This window comes from Polypterus senegalus, chromosome 6 (genome assembly GCF_016835505.1).
Source record: "Polypterus senegalus isolate Bchr_013 chromosome 6, ASM1683550v1, whole genome shotgun sequence".
Taxonomy (NCBI): domain Eukaryota; kingdom Metazoa; phylum Chordata; class Cladistia; order Polypteriformes; family Polypteridae; genus Polypterus; species Polypterus senegalus.
This window is the reverse complement of record NC_053159.1, coordinates 192,800,049-192,819,502: the sequence shown is the minus strand read 5'-3', so window position 1 is coordinate 192,819,502 and position 19,454 is coordinate 192,800,049. Positions and strand designations below refer to the sequence as shown.

Genomic DNA, 19,454 nt, shown 5'->3' with positions numbered 1-19,454 from the left:
TTCCAAATATGCTTAAGGAGAGTCACTTCACTGTAGTGGCGGAAACGTGGAGCCATAGATTAATAGCGATGGCAAAGTCTTTCACTAGCAAATTGAATTCGATGAAATTTAATGCCAGTAAATGTAAAGAATTACACATAGGAAGCAAAAATGTTAGGTTTGAATACACAATTCAGAAAATCGAGAGTCCACCTTAGAAGACTTGTCACTATCAACTGTCAGACAGTGTTCAGCAGCCGTTAAGGTGGCTAACAGAGTGTCAGGTTATATAGCGCCTTGAGGTGTGCATATATGGTGTGATGATACCAAGATAGGTGGATTAGCAGATAATTTGGAATCTGTTATATCATCACAGAAGGACTTGGACAGCAGACAAGCTTGGGCAGATTTGGGCAGATGACATTTAATGTCAGTAAATGTATAGAATTACACATAAGAAGTAAAAATGTTGGGTTTAAATACACAATGGGCGGTCAGAAAATCGAGAATACACCTTATGAGAAAGATTTAGGATTCACAGTGGACTCTGAGCTATCGACTTCCAGACAGTGTTCAGAAGCCATTAAGAAGGCTAACAGAGTGTCAGGTTATATAGCGCCTTGATGTGTGGAGTACAAGTCACAGGAGGTTCTGCTCAAGCTTCATAACACACTGGTGAGGCCTCATCTGGAGTCCTGGGTGCAGTTCTGGTCACCATAAAGACAAGGTCCAGAGAAGTGTGACGAGGCTGATTCAGGGCTACAGGGGATGAGTGATGAGGAAAGATTAAAAGAGCTGAGCCTTTAAGAGATGAAGAGGAGGCCTGACTGAAGTGTTTAAAACGATGAAGGCTATTAGTCCAGTGGATCAAGACGGTGACTTTAAAATGAGTTCATCAAGAACGCGGGGACACCGTTGGAAACGTCACATAAACAGTAAGAAGTTTTTCTTTACACAAAGAACAAGAGACACTTGGAATAAGCGACCAAGAAGTGTGGTGGACAGTAAGACGTTAGGGACTTTCAAAATTCGACTTGTTTTCTTGGAAGACTAGGGGGCTCTACCCTGCTAGCTTCGCTTGCCAACCCCTGTGTGGCCACTACGCACTCGTCATTTCCTGGATCTGCCACTTGCAATGAATCGTGCTGTGCTTTCGGATAAACACGAATATCAACTCTGTCTTTGATATCTCAATCTTTCAAAACTATTATCGCTGACAATTCATCACATGTTGGTTTATTATATATGTGAGCGTGATCTTTCGGATTCATATAGAAATCCAAGAAAACGTCTTTATCCGTGTCTCTCAGTTAAATTGTGTGTAAAGTGCAATACTTTTGGATGAATGGATTTGTATCCATACAGGTATTCTTCCTAAGTGGCCAGTACTTCACATTGTCCTCACATGTCACTTAGTCTGCTGCATTGCCGTATCTTCCAGTTGCATATTTTGCTTTTTTTGTCTGCTCTCCAGTTTGTTGGATCTTCTCATCAGTTGAATCCATACGGCTCAGCGATAAGGCTAAACATTTCCTTGCCTTTATAGTTGGACACTTTGCTTATTTAAAGTGACAGCTTATTTGTCTAAGCCTATAATATGTAAGGAAAAAAAAATAACCAGTGTCTGTGTCCAGTTCCCCACGGCAGTCTGATTGGTCAGTTTGTCTTTGGTGATGCAATGATAAGTGTGGGACGCATGAGGAGGAGCAAAGGGACACACTGGGAGAGTCTGAGAGACAGGCTTTAAGGGAACGCGCTCATGAAAGGGAGTGCCAGGTGAAGGGACGTTCAGACACATGCAAATACAAAAGACACGAATGGGCAAGAGACAGCAAATCATTTCAAACGATCGTTATTACCGGTCATCGACAGGCACCACGGCGAGTCCTGAAATAAAACATATCTGATGGCAGTAAATTCACAAAATCAAAGTGGTGTGTCTGGCATTCACAGCACAAAGAAACTGCACTCCAGGGGGATGAAAGTTTATCATGGTGGGAGATGAATTCACCAAGATGAGGTGCAAAGACTTTTTTGTTGTTTTTTAAACGGCTGAATCTCACTAGCAGCTTTTTACATTCTCATATACGAAGTATTGTTTGTAACCATCCAAAAATTCCATCTTGAGATTTCGAGGAATCTCAATGTTTTTGACCTCCCCAGGTCCGAAAATACCATTTTTGGAATTCAGTGTGTGTATATGAATATTAAATAAATAAATAAATAAATAAATAAATAAATAAACTCAATAACTTGCAAATGCTTTCACTTATTAGGTCAACCAAATTTTGCACACAAGTATTAGTTACAAAACATAGATTTCTATCAACGGTTGGGCTATTTCTGCTAACCAGAAGTGGAACTTTACCTTAACACATACTCCATTGTTTTTTATTTAAGAGTTCTATTTATTCAACTTTACTTTTATAATAATTGTTCAATATATTATTAATTTGGCTTGCTGTTGATGGTTCTTCAATGTACACAATATAAAAATATATCGTATATACTCACGGGACTAGTCAGGACTTGATTTGACCGCATAATTTCTGGTATTTTATAATGTGGGTCGTATAAGTTGAATGCAGAAAACTCCCGCTATTGGTCCAAGAGATTATGATATGCCAACGCCCACCTGAGACAGTAACCATGGAGCACACATGTCGTTAAAACATGTATTGTGCCTACGTGGCCACACAGTAATACCCGAACTGTTCCGAAGTAATGTTTGCACCGTTTTGTATTTTTTGGTATCTCACACCCTCATACACTTTTATCGTAAAGGAATCTCTTATCTACGATGGACCATTCGATCAGTAGAAAATATGATGCTGGTTTTAAATTAAACGTCACTGAAGTAGCAAAACAAATTGGTAACTGCACTGCTGCAACAAAATTTGATGTGTCTGAGAAATGGTGCGAGACTGGAGGAGGCGAGAAGTGTTGCATTTTTGAATGGACATAGAAGTCGGGTTCTGATTTCAGGATTGAATTTTTCGGTTTTCAAGACTCAATTTGTACGCGAGTATATGCGGTAATCATCGTCTTGCGGTTTACTCCTCAAATATCCATCCCCACATTTGAGTATACGAAAAAGTCGAGGAGAGACCACTCCCGATTTTTTTAAAGCAACTCGGATACAATGCTTTACAACATGTCTGCAACCCAAAATGTGGAATACGTTAAATAAAATGAAAGTAAGTTTAGGCTCCTCTCCCCCCCAACCCCATGTTTGGACATTGGTCACCTTAATCGCCATTTTAAGGTGCAAAAACAGACAAGGTGTTTTTACTCACTGGAGGGCAACATCAGCACGAGAACGGAGCGTCGGGAGCTTCATAAAATGGGTTTTCATGTCCAAGCCCAAGATCACGATGTGCAACACCAAACACCGGCTGTAGTCGTGTAAAGCATGCTGTCCGCCATTGGACTCTACGGAGCCGTGGAAACGAATTCTCTGGAGTGACAAATCAAGTGTCACCATCAGTCAGTCTGATGGACTAATCTGAATCTGGTAGATGCCAGGACACCACCACCACCACCACCTTCTGGACTGCACACTAGAGGTTGTTGGACGAGGGAGAATGCCAGGGTTGGGGCTTCGGCCCCTTAGCTCCAGTGATGCCTACTGTCCCTGCATAAAAAGGCATTTTGGACTTTGTGGTAACTGGGGTGGAATTCGTCCCTTTTCTGTTCCAGCATGACCTGTGACTCCATCCACAAAGTCAGGCCCATAAAAACATGGAGGACCTGGAATGGAGATGAGGTGTTTTTAACCCTTAAACTGGCAGAATTGGCTAAAGTCGCTGCCCAGTGCAGTTTGCCAGCACACCGGAGCTGACCAGTCCGTGCCGTGTATTCGCTGACCAGCGCCGCACCCTGGTGTATCAGCCGCTGCACTAGACTAGCCTGTGAGCCTCAGCGTTAGCCTCTGCGTGCAGCCAGTAGGAGCGCAGCTGGCTTTGTGATTTACTGAATTTCATCAATGGCGTCAGTTGCACCTTGTACATATCATAATAGATTGTTGCAGTAGCTTTTTAAATAGTTTTTACAGTTCTTTGGCAGTGTGTAAAATGATCAGCGTTGAAGTAATCGAGTTCCATTAAAATTTCGTTTTTTCTTGGTGAATTGTGACGATTCCTTAAAAAGTGCAACAAAAAAAGCATTTGGCGTTCAGGGGTGCGTTAACCTCCAAGTATGTGGCAGGTTAAGGGTTAAAAGTTATAAAACACACACAATTTTACATTGCATATTAATATTCCACAATTGTAAAGAAAGAACTTCAACTACCAAATTATTAAAAAAGACACATCAGGGGACGTCCTCCTTGAAACTGCTGAGAAAGTGCCACGTTCTGAGAGAGCTGTTAATTCAGTCAGCTCTTTGTACATCCATCACAGACTGGTGCGAGTCAGCCACCCACGAGGACAAGAGCAGACTATAAAGAACAAGCAGGACTGCAGAAAGAAAAAAAATAAACTCGCTGGCAGTAAAGTAACATCTCTCTCGAGCAAGGAAAACCACAGCCGACCCCCTACCACCCCGCATACGCTTGGTTCACAGTACTCTCTCCCCTCGGGTGCGCCTCAGACATTTGGTGCCAAACACAGAGATACAGGAGCCGCTGCTTTCCATCCTTCAGAAGAGTCATGAGCAGGAACTGAGCAATGACTCCCACTTTGTCTCTTCATTGGTGCAATATAAATCCTTTAAACGTGCGCCGCATGCGTTATGTAACACACATATATGGCCAAAAGTGAGCGGACACCCCTCCAAATGATTGAGTTCTAGTGTTACAGCCACATACTGCACTTAATTAACAGGCACAGAGAAAAGCCCAGCAAAATGACCCCTTTTATTGGCTAACTAAAAAGATTACAATGGGCAAGCTTTGGGCAAGCTTTCGAGGCAACTCGGGCCCCTTCTTCAGGCGAGATGTAAACTGGAGCGCAAAATCTGTGTGAGCCTTTCTAGTGCCGACGTGGCACGGTCCTAGGATGCCACAAATCAGTAAGTGTCAGCTCTGCTCGATGTGCCCGGCCAGTTGCTAAGTGCAGTTATTGTGAGGGGGGAACAGCAGCAGCTCAGCCATCAAGTGGCAAACCATGGAGACTCAAAGCAGGGCCACCAAGTGCTAAAGTGAGCAAAAATGGCCTCTGGAGGGCAACATCAGCACGAGAACGGAGCGGCGGGAGCTTCATAAAATGGGCTTTCAACACCGGCTGGAGTCGTGTAAAGCATGCTGGCCGCCACTGGACTCTACGGAGCCGTGGAAATGAATTCTCTGGAGTGACAAATCAAGCGTCACCATCAGTCTGATGGACTAATCTGAATTTGGTAGATGCCAGGACACCACCACCACCACCACCTTCTGGACTGCACACTAAAGTCTGTTGGACGAGGGAGAATGGCAGGGTTGGGGCTAGGCCCCTTAGCTCCAGTGATGCCTACTGTCCCTGCAGACATTTTAGACTTTGTGGTACCTTTGGTTTGAGGGCAATTAGTTACTGTTCTGTTCCAGCAGGACCTGTGACTCCATCCACAAAGTCAGGTCCATAAAGACATGGAGGACCTGGAGTGGCCTGCACACAGCCCTCACTCCAGCCCTATTGAACACCTCTGAGACGAGTTGTGTCGTCTCATCCAACTTTAGTACCCGACCTCACAATGGGCACAAACTCTCGTAGACACTCCAAAATCTTAGGAAAAGACAAGTAGAGGCTGTTCTGGAACTGGATGTCAAACAAGCTCATAAAGGCGTGATGGTCAGGTGTTCACAAACCTTTGGCCATATAGTGAAGGGAACATAAAATATTCTTGTCCAGTGCAATATCTTCATATCTGGAGGACACAAGTTGTGTAATTGTCATGCAATATACGCTAAACACACATCTCATCTTATACACAAATGTCTATGTGGAAGTGTGTCTGTCTGTCTGTCTGGCCCAGAAGTGAGAGGTGGAGTCAGGCTAAGGGCTCCACCTCCGAGGATACGCAAGCGAGGCCAGCACGTTGGCAAAACGAAACCTCCGAAGAGAGTGTCACCCACGTGGCTATTACAGAAGCGTGGCGAGCAAATCAACAAAACCGCATCCCTTTTAGTTTTCCTCCCACCGCTAATACACAAGTGAGGTGATTTTTCTGACGATTGCAATAGTTTGTAGGAAGCACGGGCTTACACTGCTAGTGTCTTATGTATGTGTGTGACAGAATGCTACTTGTAAGTATTTACAGTGGGTACAGAAAAGAATCCCCCCCTTGAAATATTCCCATTTTTTTTGTTTTACAGCCTTAACACACAAACTAATATTTTTTCCAGCTTTACTTACTCAATGCCACCTCTAACATCCAAGTGAAAGAAATCACAGCTACTGTTCAGAAAAAGTTTTAAAAATCAAAAATACTGAGATGAATAAAGGCTCACCAACCCCCCTCCTAAACTCAGTCAGGTGTCAGTGCCCCCCATTTCCATTGCGGTTACTGGTTTCCGTCCACCTGTGCTCAGTTGTAATGAGTGGGATCAGTGAAGCTCTTCCTGGTCCATTCATTCCCTTGCTTGGTAGTTCAACTGACAGCAAACACCTGACTGTGGGTGGCAGGTCACTTTCAGAAGATCTCAGGGACAGAGTTGTGGACATAAATAAGGCAGGAGATGAAGACCAAAACATCTCAAAGGCTTTATAATCCCAAGGAGCTCAGTAAAGTCCATCATAAAGAAGTGTTTGGTGCTACTAGGACCCTCTCTGGATCCTCCGAACTGGATGGAAGAGCAAGGAGGAAACTGGTAAGAGAGGCTACCATGAGGCCAATGGCCATTTTGAAGGAGTTACAGGATTTGATAGCGTGCATGGGACAACAATTTTACAAGCGCTCCACCATTGTGGCTTGTTCAGGAGGGGTCGCACTTCTCAAGAAAGGCCACATTAAGGCTTGTTTGAGCTTTCCCAGAATGCAACTTGAAGATTCTGATAAGTGGAAAAAGGTCTTCTGGTCAGAGGAGACAAAAATCAAACTATTTGGCCTCAACACCAAACAGTCCACCAATGCAGCTCACCATCCACAACACACCATACCTGCAGTAAAGCATGGAGGGGGCAGCATCCTGCTGTGGGGGTCCTGGGGCTCTCATTAGGGTAAAAGGAAAAATGGATGGGTCAAAATACCATCAAATTCTGGAGGAAAACCCGCTACCCTCTGCCAGAAAGTTGAAGATGGGCCGAATGTTCACCTTTGAACACGACAACAACCCAAAGTAGACAGCAAAACTGACCACACGGTGACTGAAGGAGAAGAAAGTGAACGTCCTGGTGTGGCCATTCAGAGCTGAGACCTAAATCAGTGGAGAGATCTGAAGATGGCAGACCACCAACACTCACCACCCAATGTCACCGAACAGTCAAACTGTGAAGACGAGTGGGGGGCAAATATTACACAATGTAGGTGTGCAAAGTTGAGAGAGAAGAATCACCAGACTCAAAGCTGGCATTAAAGCAAAAGGGGGGTCAACAAAATGACTGACATGGGGGGTCCTTTATTAATCTCAGGATTTCTTGTTTTTCATCTTTTAAAATTCTTCTGAACTGAAGCTGTGATATCTTTCACTTGGATGTTAAAGGCGGCATTGAGTAAGTAAAGCTAGGAAGAAATATTGGTTTGTGTTTTCATTAAAAGAAAATGGGAATATTTCAAAAGGGGGACTCATTTCAATACCCACAGCATATACTGCAGATGTGAAAGCCTGAGAGAACTGGAGACAAACACGGATTTGAAGGGAGTGAGCCAACAGAAGACCAACTAAGTCAGGGCCTCAAACTCTAACCAACTGCTAAATGAGGCACCGATTTGTGTTGTAAATTAAACTCGTTCTTTAATTCCATGGCTGCTTGTTGTTGATTTTCTCTTTTCTAAGAGCAGCTCTGTCAAAATATTTTGTGGACCTGAGCAGATCAGCATTCCCGAGACCTTCATCTCTCTTTACTTTCAGATATTGTATGATGGACACCAGTTGTTTTGGCTCATTTGGTATCTCATTATCGTTTGGTTTCTAATTAAGGAAAAAGAAACAAGGGGTCTGAGTCTTCAAGAGCGAGTCAAATGAAAAGAATTCAAAAGAACTTAATTAGGAGCAAAAACAGGTCACTAATTAAGAAAAGGGTTAGAATGAACACCCGCAGCTACTGGGGCCCTCCAGGACTGGAGATGGGGACCCCTGGGCTTGACCACAAAGAGCTTTAAAAACTAAAAGGAGACGTTTATATTGAACTAGCCATGGAAGCCCGTGGTGTAAAAAGCCGTAAGAAAAAAACTGAAATGTACACAAGTCAGGTAATTGAAAGGAACGACTCTGGGTGTCTCTCTCCTAGGAGACTTCATTTTGCTGACGTGCTCGTCTCGCTGGCGGTTTTACTTTGGCAACACAACAGAGTTGCTTTCTTCTTCCGACTCGTTAACTTGGGCCTCCTTGCCGGCTCTCTGAGCTTCATGCTGTAGTAGCCTCCCACTTCTGGGCCGAACAGACAGACAGACAGACAGACAGACATTTCCACACGTAGACATTTAGTTTTCTGTTTCCTCGGAGGCGCAGCTCTTACCCAGACTCCACCGCTCACTTCCGGGCCGGACAGACAGACACTTCCACGCGTAGACGTTTATATATAAGATACGGAAGGGAGCAGATAGCCAATGCAATTTGAGAAGCATAGGAGTGATGCGCTCCCAGGGTTGTAAGTGGGTAACCAGTCTTGCTGCTGAATTCTGTACGTATTGTAATTTGTTTAGCAGGGATACCAGAGAGCACTGCACTGCAATAGTCAAGTCGCAAGGTGACAAAAGCACGAACTAGCATCTCAGTCGCTCTATCAGACAGCAATGGGCGCAGCCTTGAAATTTGTTTAAGGTGGAAAACGGCAACCTTGGTAATATTAACATAAGGATCAAAGGAGAGCGTAAGATCAAGAACAGCAGCAATCTGTGCAGACAAGGATGTGATAAAGCCCAGCATTTGTACTGCAGAACTGGTTATTTAAAGTTCATTAATGTGCCTGGAGATTCAATAATTAATGCCTCTGCTTTATCGCTATTCAGTCTGAGGAAGTTTTCAGACAACCAGAGCGTGATGTCAGCCAGACAGGCAACCAGTGCAGGAGGAGGAGGTCATGTTTGTGTAAGCCCTGTGTGTAAATAAATCTGTGTATCGACAGCATAACAATGAACCGTGCCATCCAATAATACAGGGAGAGTCAAAAATAAGCTAATATTTAAATAGCAGAAACAAAACATACTTCATATGTGCAAGATGATTTACAGGACTGTATCAACCTGCTCACCATCATGTTCAACACATGGACCATCATAACTGCCCACAAACACTGTATACAAGTATACACATAGCAGTACCATTAGTGTACTCATCCTGCAAATGATAAAATGCACAGGGCCATGAACTGGACACCCTGGAACAAGACAGACGGGTCAGACCTAAACCTGCCGACGGTCCTTAACGTACGGTTTAAGGCATGCAAGAGCATTTCCGGGGAATACTGAACTCTTTCGTCTTCTTTCGGCTGCTCTCGTTAGGGGTCGCCACAGCGGATCATCTTTCTGTCCTCGTCATTTTGTTCGGTCACCTCCATCACCTGCACATCCTATCTCACCACATCCATAAACCTTCTCTCAGGCCTTCCTCTTTTCCGGCAGCTCTATCGTGAACATCCTTTTCCCAGTATACCCAGCATCTCTCCCCTCTTTCCACCAAGAGCTGATCCCTCCACTGTCCTCATTTGTAATCCTGTCCCTCCTCGCCACACCCAGTGCAAATCTTAGCATCTTTAACTCTGCCACCTCCAGCTCTGTGCCACCGTCGCCAGCCCATATAACAAAGCTGTTCTCACTACCGTCCTGTAGACCTTCCCTTTCACTCTTGCCAACACCCGTTTGTCACAAATCACTCCTGACACTTCTCCACGCACTCCCTTTGTCACCTCTCTTCTGCACTCCCGGTTACGCTGCACGGTTGCTCCCGAGTATTAACTCATTCGCAAGTCTAATCAAAAGAATGTGACAACGGACCGAACCCAAAGCAGCCGAGAGGTCTAAAGAGATCACTAGTGTTAAAAGCCCAAGATCTAATAATAACGTGCTAACATTAATTTTATTTTAATTTTTTTTATTTTTATTACTATTTAATTTAATATTGTTTCTTTGTATCAGTACACTGCTGCTCGATTATGTGAATTTCCCCTTGGGATTAATGATCTATCTATCTATCTATCTATCTTATAGTGCCTTTCATCTATCTATCTATCTGCTGCGTTTAGGAGATCATTAGTCACCCTGACAAGAGCCGTCTCTGTACTCCGATTGGCCCTAAAATTGATCGGCGTGTTATGGCGAGTCACAAACCGTTCCTGGTATGGTGGCTTTTGTTTATTGCGGAGAGCCACAGTCCATGTATCTCAGATGCACTTTAATGCAGGGCAGGTTTCATCGGGTAGGATCAGACAGAGCAGTTAAAGCAGGAGAGCTCATCACAAATGTAACCGACAAGAGCGATCCACCAGACTTTGACACACTGACGTCATGTGTACGCGTTACCGCAGAGGAGCAGCTGCATCATCCTGTTGATGCTTATTTTTAAAGTAAACCACAGAACGATGAGTAATTCTGAACCAACGGCGGGCGGTATGTTCAGACACAACAAGCTGGACTTGCTCTATTCAAATGAGGCTGACCATCTTACTGCTACTTACGGCCCTGTTACCGACTGCAGCAGTTCTCCAGCAGCCAAGATCTTGCGTGTTTTTAGGAGGTTGTTGGTTAAGATTTAAATATTATTTATAGATTTCTCTGTCAAGCTTCTGTAAAGTTCTGATTTCCCGTTCGGGACAAATAAAGTCCATCTATCTACTTTAGCAAGCACCGGATATCAGTGGTGGACACTGGCACGGAATTAATAAAAACACATTGCACACCAACAAGACGCTAGCAGCTGCTCTACTTCAGGTTGGTTTCAGGCCAGACATCTGTGAACTCGTCAGTTCAAGACGGCAAGGAAGAGAGAAACGCAATATGAAACTTCACAGCTGCTGCGTCGAGCGCGGTTACCTCCATCAGATCTACAGCCCTGGACGTTTGGGCAAACTCCATACATGCAAGTGGCTGCACTGGGATTTGAAACCAGAGTCCCAGACTCATAAGGCAGAAGGGCCACCAGGCTCTTCCAGTAACCTCCATTAACAACAATCCTTCTCCCCTGCTTGACACTTGAAGCCCAACAAATAAGAAGATGAACTCAGCAGGCAAGTGAAAGACACCACAGTGGCACAAGCTCTACAGTCCTGGGATCAAATCCCAGCCTAGGAAGTGTTGGTGTGGAGTTTGCACCTTCTCTCCTCATCCATGATGACCTTCCCCTGGGAAGTCCAGGTTTACTTTCACATCTCGCAGACACGGGTCCAGGATTCACTGACAACTGCAAACTAAGTAAATGTGGGAAATGCACATGGCCAAGCACCCTGCCCATTGACCAGAGGCGACCAGATTTCTGTTACTGCCACAACTGGCTCCATGGAGGCTTAACTGGTTTAAATGGGTCTGCTCTGTGTCCAAGCTGCATTGCTGGTAGCATTGGAATCAACAGATCACCAAATTAGAAAACCCAACAGCCTTCACTGAGGAATGGCCAGCAGGGGGTGTCTGACTTGTCTGTTCAGGCTGACCGTGGACATGAGGTTTATATTCTCCGTGGACTCTGCCGACCAAGCTTGCGTTTTCCTTTTCTGCTCCTTCAAAGTTCAATTAATTAGTGGACAGAGATTGCAGCTCTCCATCTGTGGAGGATTCAGAAGCTGCTCAGACCCCTTGAGTTTTCTGCATATTTTACGGTGTTGTATATTTCATTTAAAATTGACAAAATTTGTTATTTTTGCCTATCATGCTGCACTTGACAACCCAGACTGACAAAGGTGAAAACATTTTGCAGAACGTTTTGTAAATTTGTTACATATCAAAAACTGAAATCTCTCATGCATGAAAGTATTCAGACTCTCTGCTCTGGCGCTCCAAATTGTGGCCAGCTGCCTCCCACTTGCTTTCATTCTCTTTTAGACGTTTCTAAAACTTGGAGTCCACCTGTGGCAAACTGAATTGACTGGACATAACTTAGAAAGACGCACACGTACCCATACTGTATGTCTGGACAAAAACCAAGCCATGAAGTCCAGGAACTCTCAGTAGACGATCAAACTGTGGCGAGACATAGACATTTCTAAACCTTTGGGTGGTCCCAGGAGCACAGTGGCCTCAAGAATTGTAAAATGTAAGAAATTTGGAACCACCAGGACTCTTGCTTGAGTTGGCCATGGGGCCAAACTGAGTAACTGGACAGAGGGCCTCGATCAGGGAGGCAAGTAAGAACCAAATGGTCAATTCTAACCAAGCTTCAGAGGTCCTCTGCTGGGACGGGAGAACCTGTCAGAAGGACAACCACCTCAGCGGCACTCCATCAGTCAGGTGTGTATGTTAGAGTGGTTAGTGTAGAAGGCATGACACAGCTGGCTTGGAATCTGCCAAACAGCATTTAAAAGGATAAATGAGATTAGACAGGAGTCTCCGCGGACTGTGCTGTTTGCTGATGACACTGTGATCTGTAGCGATAGTGGGGAGCAGGTTGAGGAGACCCTGGAGAGGTGGAGATATGAGAGGAGAGGAAAGTCAGTAGGACCACCAAGATAGAATACATGTGTGTGAGAATGACAGGGAGGTCAGTGGAATGGTGAGAATGAGGGGAGTAAGTTGGCAAAGGTGGAGGAGTTTAAATACTTGGGATCAACAGTACAGGGTAATGGGGAGTGTGGAAGAGAAATGAAGAAGAGAGTGCAGGCAGGGTGGAGTGGGTGGAGAAGAGTGTCAGGAGTGATTTGTGACAGATGGGTATCAACAACAGTGAAAGGGAAGGTCTACAAGATGGTACTGAGACCCACTGTGTTCTATGGGTTGGAGACGGTGGCAGAGTTAAAGATGCTAAGATTTGCATTGGGTGTGACGAGGATGGACAGGATCAGAAATGAGGACATTAGAGGGCCACCTCAGGTTGGACGGTTGGGAGACAAAGTCAGAGAGGGGAGATTGCGTTGGTTTGGACATGTGAAGAGGATGGTGGGCATATTGGGAGAAGGTGCTAAGGATAGAGCTGCCAGTGAAGAGGAAAAGTTGAAGGCCTAAGAGGAGGTTTATGGATGTGTGGAGAGAGGACATGCAGGTGATGGGTGTGACAGAGCAACATGACGAGGACAGAAAGAGATGGAACAAGATGATCTGCTGTGGTGAGCCCTAACAGGAGCAGCCGAAGGTAACAGCAGCATTTAAAGGACAAATACTAAACTCTCTGAGCAGAACTCCCAACACTCTGTCTGGTATAAAGACCAGGCACTGCTCATCACCCATCTCATACCATACCATCCCTACTGTCAAGCATGGAGGCAGCAACATTGTGCTATGCTACGTGGACAGGTAGACTGGTCAGACTTGAAAGAATGATGAATGAAGGAATGAAGAAAATGAACCTTCAATTGCTCCATGGGCACTGTACAATGGCTGACCCTGTGCTCTGACCCCAAGGGCTATGCGAAAAACCAAGTAATTTCCTTCAGGATTAATAAAGTTTTAAAAAAGAAAAACAGAGTGCACACCACCTCAGACTGGGGAAGCAGTTCAATGACCGGAGGCCAACAGTCAAGACAACCTTGGAATGGCTTTGGCAAGTCTGCGAGTATCCTCGAGTGGCCCGGCCAAAGCCCAGACTTAAACCCCACAGCAGCTGAAGATGGCCATTTACAGACGCATCCCATCCAATCTAACGGAGCCTGAGAGGATCTGCCAGGAAGAACAGGATCAAGTGCCCAAATCCAGGTGAGCAAAGCTTGTAGAGATTCACCAAGAAGAATCAAAGCTGCAATCGCTGCCGAAGGGGAATCTGCAGAGTACTGAATGATGGGTCTGGATATTTCTAGGAAAGAGCGGTTTCAGTTTTGATTTGTAATGAACTGGCAGACATTTCTGCAAACACAGCTTCACTTTGTCATGATGGGTCAGTGATTGTAGATAGAAGGGAGAAATTTGTTATTTTTGCCATTTCAAAATATAACTACATGACAATAAAGTGCAGAAAGTGAAAGGATCTGTACACCCGAGTCTCCTGCACGTTAATCAGCTTCAAAGTACGATATTTACCTATCTGTGCAGAAACATTCTGCGTCCATACGTGTACTCATTACATACGTGGTCCTTTGTAAAGTTTGTATTGGCATTTATCTTTGAGACCACCACAATTCCCTTAACCTGCACCCACTGAAGGGCACTAAACAAAAATAAACTGAATTGACGGATGGACAAAAGTCTCCGATGTCATAAGTCCAATACCATAAAAAAAACCACGTAAATACCTCTGTCACTGGATGACCTTGGGTATGATCAAGCACCAAAATACCACCATGATGACATCCACTCATCCATCCATTTTTAAAACACTCACAATACGGCCTTCAAGGGAGCCAAATTAAAGTCACCAAGTCACGTTGGCACTGTACAAGGAAAAGCTGCAGGCCGCATTAAAGACAGTAAATCTGCAATTCAAAGAGAGTGCATCAAAAGCTTGACCACCAGGCCCTCTTCCTGGACTCCTGACATAGCATCTGCCATTTCAAACTTAGTTACCCAAGTCATGGTTGAGGGGTGCCAAAGCAGATCTCAAAAGTCATTACTGCAAGGTGGGTAAGCACAGCAGTTCTGCGGGGTGGGCACACATATTAAAGTATACAGATCCCTTCAGTTTTTCACAGTATTTTTTTTTTTGTGCTAAAATTTTTACATTTGTTCCTCCCACCTCATCAAGTAGCACTGAATATACCAGAATGTCAAAAAACAAAAACAGGATTTTAGGATTTCTTGCAGATTTATTAAAAATCGAAATATCCCATCGACACAATTATTCAGACCCTTTTACTATGACGCTGAAATTTCGCTCAGGCGCATCTCATTCAATGGAAGTGCATTGAGATGTTTGAAGTTGGCTGTGGTCAATTCAACGGACTGGACATAAACATAAGAAGCTGGACAAACAACAGGCCGGCGAAGCTTGCTGGTTCAGTTGATAGCTCAGGTGTCGTCTGTACATCTCACCCGCATCGGTCTTCAAGGCTGTGGAGGTTTCGGCTTCAACTCCATGTCTCAGCAGTTTGTTCCAAATCCACATAACTCTTTAGGAGTAAAGAACTACTTCCTGGCATCAGTCCTCTAGGCACTTCGCCTTAATTTCACGGGTGCCCTCGGTCTCTTCATTCACCATTAAGTTGAAAGAATTATTCTGGATCAACACCTTCGTGAAGACTTGGATTAGGTCCCCACACAGTCGCCTTTCCTTTTTTTTTTTAAGAAAAGACACACATGCACACACCTATCCACAGATAACTTGTATCAGAGCAAAAGCCAAGCCATGAGGTTGAGGGAATTGCCTGCAGAGCTGAAAAGACAAGATTGGGGGGCGGGAATCGGGACTGAAGTGCACAGTGGCCTCCGTAATTCTTAAACGGAAGAAATCTGAAACAAAACCAGGACCTCTTTCTACAACTGAGCAAACTGAGTACCTGGACGGAAAGGGCCTTGATCAGGGACGCAAGTAAGAACCGAATGGTCATTTCTAAATGAGCTTCAGAAGTCCTCTGCTGAGACGGGAGAACCTGTCAGAAGGACAACCACCTCAGCAGCACTCCATCAATCAGGTGTTTATGCTGGAGTGGCTAAGTGCAGACGGCATGAGAGAGCCAGCTTGCAATTTACCAAACAGCATTTAAAAGGACAAACGAGATTAGCCAGGAGCCTCCGCGGACTGTGAGGTTTGCTGATGACATTGTGATCTGTAGTGAGAGGTGAGGAGACCCTGGAGAGGTGGAGAGGAATGAAGGTCAGTAAGACCACCAAGATAGAATACATGTGTGTGAATGAGAGGGAGGTCAGTGGAGTGGTGAGGATGCAGGAAGTACAGTTGACGAAGGTGGAGGAGCTAAAATACTTGGGATCAACAGTACAGAGTAACGGGGAGTGAGGAAGAGAAGTGAAAAAGAGAGTGCAGACAGGATGGAGTGGGTGGAGAAGAGTGTCAGGAGTGATTTGTGACAGACGGGTATCAGCAAGAGTGAAAGGGAAGGTCTACAAGATGGTAGTGAGACCAGCTGTGTTATATGGGCAGGGGGCGGTGGCACAGGAGACAGAGCTGGAGGTAAAGATGCCAAGACTGGCACTGGGTGTGACGAAGATGACCAGGATTAGAAATGAGTACATCAGAGGGTCAGCTCAGGTTGGACAGTTGGGAGACAAAGTCTGAGAGGCGAGATTGTGTTGGTTTGGACACGTGCAGAGGAGACATACTGGGTATATTGAGAGAACGATGCTAAGGATAGAGCTGACAGGTAACAGGAAGGCCTACGAGAAGGTTTATGGATGTGGTGAGAGAAGACATGTAGGTGATGGGTGTGACAGAGCAAGATGGAGAACAGGAAGATATGGAACAAGAGAAATGACCATTCAGTTCTTACTAGTTGAGCTTCAGAAGTCCTCTGCTTAGACGGGAGAACCTGTCAGAAGGACAACCGCCTTAGTGGCACTCCATCAATCAGGTGTTTATGCTGGAGTGGCTAGGTGGAAGCTGCTCTTGAGTAAAAGGCATGTGACAGTCCATTTAGAATTTGCCAAACAGCATTTAAAAGGACAAACGAGATTAGCCAGGAGTCCCCGTGGACTGTGATGTTTGCTGATGACATTGTGATCTGTAGCGAGAGTAGGGAGCAGGGTGACGAGACCCCAGAGAGGTAGGACCACCACGACAGAATACACGTGTGTAAATGACACGGAGGTCAGTGGAATGGTGAGGATGAAGGGAGGTGGATGAGTTTAAATACTTCGGATCAACAGTACAGAGTAACAGGGATTGTGGAAGAGAAGTGAAGATACAAAACCAGAACTCCTTCTAGAGTTGGCCACCTGAGAAATTGGGAGAGAAGGAACTCAACTGGGGTGACAGAACCTGAGGGTCACTTTGGCTGAGCTCCAGAGTACCTACGTGGATGATGGAGACATTTTCAGAAAGTAAACCATTACTGTAACACGTCACCAATCTGACTTTTATGACAGAGTGGCCAGACGGAAGACACTCCTTGGCAAAATAAAAATTCATGAAAACCTACTTGGAGTTTACAAAAAGGAACCTAAAGGACTCTTAAATTGTAAGAAAAAGAAAAAAAAAAACAAACATTGTCTGGTCTGCTGAAGTCAAGATTAGCGTGTCAGGTGTGGAGGAAAGTGGGTGCTGTTCATCTCCACAGTGTCATTCAAAAAGTGATGCATGGTGGGAGCATCTTCAGGGATTAGACAACATCTACTTATTGATCTCTACTAACAAGCCATGCATCCATCAGGCCAGCTTAAAACGGACAATCAGCCCTACTTGTCTTTAGGCCAGTTGTCCCCCATGGCTGTAAGTTTTTATTCCAACCCATTCTTACCATCAGTGAATCGCTTGCTTTTATCTTGTTAGGCAGGTTGTCCTTTTTATCATCTTATTGTAGGAAATTGTGCAGGGACCCTCAAACCACATGAAATAGAAACCAAGGTCAGCGTCATGTCCAGAGGAAACCTCTGCTATGCCATACCAAAGATGAACGAAGCATGGCGATGCCAGCATCATGCTGCTGGGTTGTGCTTTCAGTGGCAGGGACTGAGAGACTCAACGGGGTCGAGGGGCAGCTGAAGGGAGCAAAATTCTTAATGAAATCCCATGGACCTCAGACTGAGCCAAAGGTTCATCTTGCAATAGGACAAAGCAAACACAGGAATGACTTAGTGATGCCAACTCTGGGAATGTCCTCACACTGCCCAGCCAGAGCCTAACAGCTTTGAAATACCTGAACATGGCTGCCCACCGGTGGTCACATTCCAACCTGACTGAGACTGTGAGGATCAATCCGCAAATCCAGGTGTATGTGAAGCTTGTCACATCAAACCCAAAAAGATTCCAGGCTGGAAAGGATGTACTGAGGGTCTAAATCCTTGTGCCAATTTCAGTTTAATATTTTAATAAACTTTTAAAACCCTGTTTTTTGCCTTCCTGGTTCTAGGATATTCAATGTTGCATGACAAGGGAAACCTCGAATGTAAAATGACTTTAGCACAAGGCTGCTACGTAACAAGTGATGGGGTCTGCAGATTTTCTGAATCCAAGTCGTTTGTGTCGTAAGGGAGGAAAAGCCACAAATCTGAAAAAGGCTCCGAAAAGCAGGAGCACAGCCCTCAATCCACGACTTTCAGTAAAAACAACACAAACCTACCCGGCGTTTGAGCTCGAACTGGCAAACTGTCTTCGACTACCTGAATCCACAACCCATCTAGCGTATAAACCTGAGTCCATAGACCTTTACCCACTGACAGACACCCCACATCCAGCCTGTCTCCCACAACACACCAACCCCAAATCCCAGTTCGTACCCCAGCACTTCTAATCTCTGAAAACAAAACCTCACTGTGCCCTCCCGCTCGACAGTCTTTGCATTTTCAAAACGCGAACCGAATTTACATCTCCCGGGCTCGAGGAAAAAGAAGGACGTGCGAGTCGGCACGCGTGCGGCGTCTTGAGCGGCGCAGAAATCCCCGCAATCGGGCAGACGTCGAGGTCGGGAGCAGGCCGAGCTCCGCGCGGCCCTCACTCTCAGCGGTGAGCCTTTCACTCGATTCTCCGGCCTCCTCTTAAGAGGGGAACCCTCAGACTAAGTCAGCTATCCCAATGTGCCGCCACTCACCTGGTCAGACATGTCGCTTCGGCCTGAACGCTGCTGCTGCTGCTCTCGGGACCGCTATTGGTATCGCACTCGGTTCGCTCTCTCCACCGTAAACTCACACAAAAACACAGCCGTGACCTCACTGGAATAGGGGACGGACTTCCTGCGGAAGTTGCGTCATTCCCACCGCCCCTCGCGATGGGGAGCCTCACAATGAGGTCGCGCGATAATTGGCAGGCTCGTGCGCTGCTGACTGTGGCCGCGTAAATTGAAGCGGAGTGCGTGAGTACAGAAATGTCATATTGGGCTTCATCTAAGATTATCAGGAGCGTCCCAACTTCCTATATTCTGATGATTAAAAACACAATGCATCATTTAGATACGCCCCTCATGTTCCACTTTAATAACTGATGATCGTGATTTGATCAAAAAAATCTTGCCAATTAAAGTTATTCGTAATCTTTACACAAAACAATGCTACCCATCGCAATTTTGTAGAAACTCTCTTTGATCTGTAGGCAATCTGTTATAAAGAACCTGCGTGCTAATTTCCTAAAGTTACCTTTGCCTCTAAGAGCTAATGAGGTTCATTATAAAGTATTTGGTAATATTTATCCATCAGGAGAATTCGTCAGGAATAGACTTAATATT

The 19,454-nt window shown here is 45.1% G+C and overlaps 1 protein-coding gene across 1 annotated transcript in view; it reads right to left on the bottom strand.

Moving 5' to 3' along the window:
* Nucleotides 1-18,988, bottom strand: part of sumo1 (small ubiquitin like modifier 1) — a 37,723-nt gene extending 18,735 nt beyond the window's left edge. Inside the window, exon 1 of the mRNA XM_039757819.1 lies at nucleotides 18,825-18,988. Within this exon, the coding sequence (XP_039613753.1) occupies nucleotides 18,825-18,836 (12 nt within the window). The 5' untranslated portion in view covers nucleotides 18,837-18,988. The remainder of the gene's footprint in view (nucleotides 1-18,824) is intronic.
* Nucleotides 18,989-19,454: the final 466 nt, after the last annotated feature.